The sequence below is a fragment of the Eupeodes corollae genome, chromosome 1 (assembly GCF_945859685.1).
Source record: "Eupeodes corollae chromosome 1, idEupCoro1.1, whole genome shotgun sequence".
NCBI lineage: Eukaryota > Metazoa > Arthropoda > Insecta > Diptera > Syrphidae > Eupeodes > Eupeodes corollae.
The window spans coordinates 119,651,974-119,656,021 of NC_079147.1; the positions used below are offsets into that span (position 1 = coordinate 119,651,974).

General features: G+C 33.8%; 1 protein-coding gene across 1 annotated transcript; it reads right to left on the minus strand.

The window, feature by feature from the left end:
- Positions 1 to 1,989: 1,989 nt before the first annotated feature.
- LOC129941793 (protein tailless) lies at positions 1,990 to 3,690 on the minus strand. The gene is made up of 2 exons (XM_056050518.1): positions 3,527 to 3,690; positions 1,990 to 3,448 (listed from the first exon to the last, which is right to left on the minus strand). The coding sequence occupies exons 1-2, from the start codon at positions 3,600 to 3,602 to the stop codon at positions 2,385 to 2,387; spliced, it is 1,140 nt and encodes a 379-aa protein (XP_055906493.1). The 5' UTR covers positions 3,603 to 3,690; the 3' UTR covers positions 1,990 to 2,384.
- Between the last annotated feature and the right edge of the window lie 358 nt (positions 3,691 to 4,048).

Consider the following 4,048-nt stretch of genomic DNA (forward strand, 5'->3'; position numbering starts at 1 on the left):
CATTTTGGCGATGTTAATACTGGGTCCCGATACATTGTGCGGGTGGAAGAGAACTTCCAAAGAGGTAGCTGGTTGCTCATCAGGAGAAGGATTTGGCGATCTTTTGCTATTGTTACCGTTCGACATTTTTCACTCTCCCTGCATCTTTCTGTTTTGTCTCAGGTGTGGAAACAAAAAGAACTCAATTTTGCTAAGTTTTCAGTTAATAATTATCCCTGTCAGCATCAAATAAATTATGCGATTACTTTCAAACCCTCCAGACTTGTTAGGTTTTCATTCATCACTAGGTTTCACACTAGTGGGGATAGAACATCACCTTACGTGTCCCTCTGCTAACGAATCTTTATTCAGATGTATTGCCCAGTTTTAAATCAATTATTCTGCTAGTCAGCATTACATGAATTAACTCCCGAACTCTCGATGTTTAGCGATGTTAGTGCAGATGTGTGAAAATTCGATTTTTCGTACTTAGGTGTGTAACGCCGTTTCCACCGATTTACCTTTACAGTAGGCATGTTGATTCTAAGACAGAAATCTTGTATCAATACTTGTCCTTAAATGGATATCAAGCAATATTTCCAAGGTCTTACAAAGGAATGATGATAGTCTTATATGTGGTTAATCCTTAAGATTTACTAACAAGCCGAGGGAATTGACACAAATGCTGATGGAATATGGACTAGATATAGACAGCTGGTACAAATTGAATCAAGGATTGGTGCAATAATGGCTGATGCTTTATGTAGTTCGATTGATATTATAGATAAAATAGTTCAAAGTTGTTGAGAACCCATTGTAGCTTGTCCCTTGTGATCAGACCTTATGGATATGTTATATTGAAACTCAAACGAATATGATTGTTGCAAGTTGCGGTTTAAGAACAACCAGGAAAGTGAGAATCTAGTAGTAAGTTCAGCGATTCTTCACTTTAGTTTGTCCAGGAGCCGTCTGAATTTTTCATACAACTTGGCATCGCTGGATTAGTGCCTTCTTATACATACTTATTGAATCTTTTTGGAAGAATCCCAGTAAGAAGCTAGCCTTGTGGCTATGGCTCGGTTGATCAGTTTCCTACATTCTCTTCTGAGTAAGTCAAGCTCAAGTGGACAAGCAATTTCTAGCTATCTATTCATAGCTGAGGTGAGGTCATTGACTTATTGACTTTGTTGTCAAGTTTGCTAGAGTCAGAGGAAGAACTAGATAGTCCAGGTTGTAGTAAACTTTCTAATAAGTTCCTGTATGTAGCCCAGCCAGTTTTCCGATAATTTCGAAAAGTCTTGATACTCCGTTAGAGATTGAGCTTTTTTTTTAATTGGCTCACTAGCCAGGCTAGGCTTTGTGGTCGATTAAGGGAACTAACATTCTACGTGCACATCCAAAGTTCGTTATCCTTAAATCGTCTCTCAACAGGAAATTCGTCTGTATCCGAGACTTGATAGTGCTTCGCAACTAGTTCTTTTTAACGTGGTCAGGAAGTCATTCTTACGCATGATTTTCAACCGGATGTCCTTAATTTAAACTCCAGGGGCAAGACCGCTCCTTACAGACTTGAGCTCCGAATATTCCTTAGTAGCCCTATAAAGTGCTTACTAAAGAGTTCAACCTTACTTCAAGTGTAGAGTCCAGCTTTGATTCCATCCAGGGAATTCCTCAGCTGCCGACTGGATGATTCTTTTGGTACCTCCAACAAAAAAAGAAGAAAAATGGTATTTTACAAGCCCATTGAAATCTTACAAGAAAAGAGCTATTTTCGCTACACCGAAACAAGGAAATTTGCAAAAATTTAAATTTAATTTGATATCAATGCAGCTTCAATAAACATGCTAAGAATGGAGCGTTTTTAAGACAAGATTTGTTTCGGTTTGTTTAATCTATTTTAACTTTGCTTTAATTATTGCATTGAAAGAAAAAAGATGATTCTTAAAACAATATTTAGTGTTATAAGTTTATTGTACTTCTTAATAATATTATCTGTTTGCGGATATAAATTGTATGCATGCCTTGAAATTTTCAACTCAATAAACACATTTTGATTTTGTTTGTAGTATACATTTATGTATTTTTATTTTTAGCTTATAATAATATTCTAATGTTTTCTAATCTATGAATTGTTTTTACATCTTGTATAGAACGTCGCTTAACCGTTATGTGTTATAAGACCTCATTTCTTGTACCATGTTATATATTGTATGTATTATAAGAAATATAGACTTACATAGCATTGTAATTTTTTTTCAATGTCATTTCTTGTGCAATTTTCAATAGTTACATTAATTTACAAAAAAAATATTTAAATTTCAATAAGGTTAGTTACATTAATTTATAAATATTAAGTTTTCTGTTAGCTTTGACTCCTGATTATATTTAAATCAAAAGTTAATCGTTCAATGAGTATGTCTCTTATGGTTTGCCGAAAAAAATACTTTTTTAATTGTTAATCTTGATATATTTTCCAGTGTTGATACAATCTTCACAATATTTTCAAACTTTATCAAAGGCGTTGCACTAACGCTTCTTATATATGTAAAAAGAGTATTTTTAGCTTCTTCGTAAAGCTGTAATATTCTAACAGTTTCAATTAACGAACGGGATGTTAAGCACTTGGATGGTTTTCTGAATAGAACTATTTCACGCAAACACTCGTATTCATTTTTATCGAGTTTCAAAAGATTAAACTCATTAAGAAGATCTTGAAAAATTTGCATTTCATTTGAAACAACTCGCATTACATCTGTATCTTGGGTTTCTGATTTTAAAGTAAGAAATATTTGCACTGTATTTAATGTGATTGAATATTGAGACATTCCAATGATAAAAAGATCTTTCCATGAGTCTTCAAGTAGTTTCAGTTGATCTGACGTGGGAAGTTGTTTAAACGGTCCTACATTTTGTATCCAGTTGAAGTTGTTAAACAACAGCTCTGCAGCAGTTTCTTTGATAGCTCCCATAAGTGGTGGTATTGTTGGAACATAAAAAGGACTGGTAAGCCTTGTACTATCATTAAAAGATTGACGAACAACTCGCGGAAGTGACAGATCTAAAGCATTTGGTGGAAGAAAGACAGAAGGATGAATCTGAAATACTTCTAGAGCTGATGAGTTCATATGAAAACTTTGGGGAAAGTTTTGTATATCAAGTTTCATTGTGCTTTCAAAAAGCTCCAAATGGCGTCTTAAGGTAGAATTTCGTGGCCCTCTTTCATGTTGTACCGCATCCTTATTCATGCCAACATCAAAACACTTCTTTAAACGGCAAGATCGACACTGATTACGATGCTCCTTATCAACTACACATGTTCCATGTTTTTGTGATTTGCAAGCATATTGACGATTCCGTCGGATAGAACGTTTAAAAAATCCGGCACATCCATCGCATGCATATATTCCGTAATGTTTTCCAGAGCTATAATCCCGACAAACCTTGCATGGTAAATGGTACAAAATACGATCTATTTAATACATAATTAATTATAAACATTTAAAAACACCTTCATTATATTCAAATAGTTATTAGTTTTTAAACTTACTTGAGTTTAATGTCCCTAAACGGAGTGAATTGTTATTTTGTTCAGTAAAATCATTTGATCTACCAAACAAATCCATATTAACACGAATAAATCCACTGAGTAGTTTTGTTTTTCATAATATGTTTTTATTTAAATATTAGTTGACTTAGCTTTGTGTGTCGTTATTAATTCACTTCAACTGCTTGAATAATTATGTTCATCGAATAAAATCCAAAAAGAATTTTAAATTTTAAGGACATCCCTTAAGCAGATTTCTCCGCAATACGATTCACCCCATAACAATATTTGCAAAGATTGAAGTTATTCCCATTGGTAGGAAAACAAATATGGGAGGGGCATATAAGTAGATCAGGGTCTTTAAAAAGATTATATTTCTGATGATCACTGAGAGAAGTTGGGTTTCAGTTTTCAATATTTCACCATTGTTTCGTATCTACCTGTCTTACAGTAAAAGGAATATACTCGTATTCTATTCTTTGTGGGTAAATTAAAAAGCAAAAAATAACTATGCAACGCCACTTT

Coding starts and splice junctions, on each gene's coding strand:
- LOC129941793 (XM_056050518.1), bottom strand. CDS start 3,602: ATGGATTTGTTTGGTAGATCAAATGATTTTACTGAACAAAATAACAAT. Junction 3,449..3,526: donor TTTAGGGACATTAAACTCAA/GTAAGTTTAAAA, acceptor TGTATTAAATAG/ATCGTATTTTGTACCATTTA.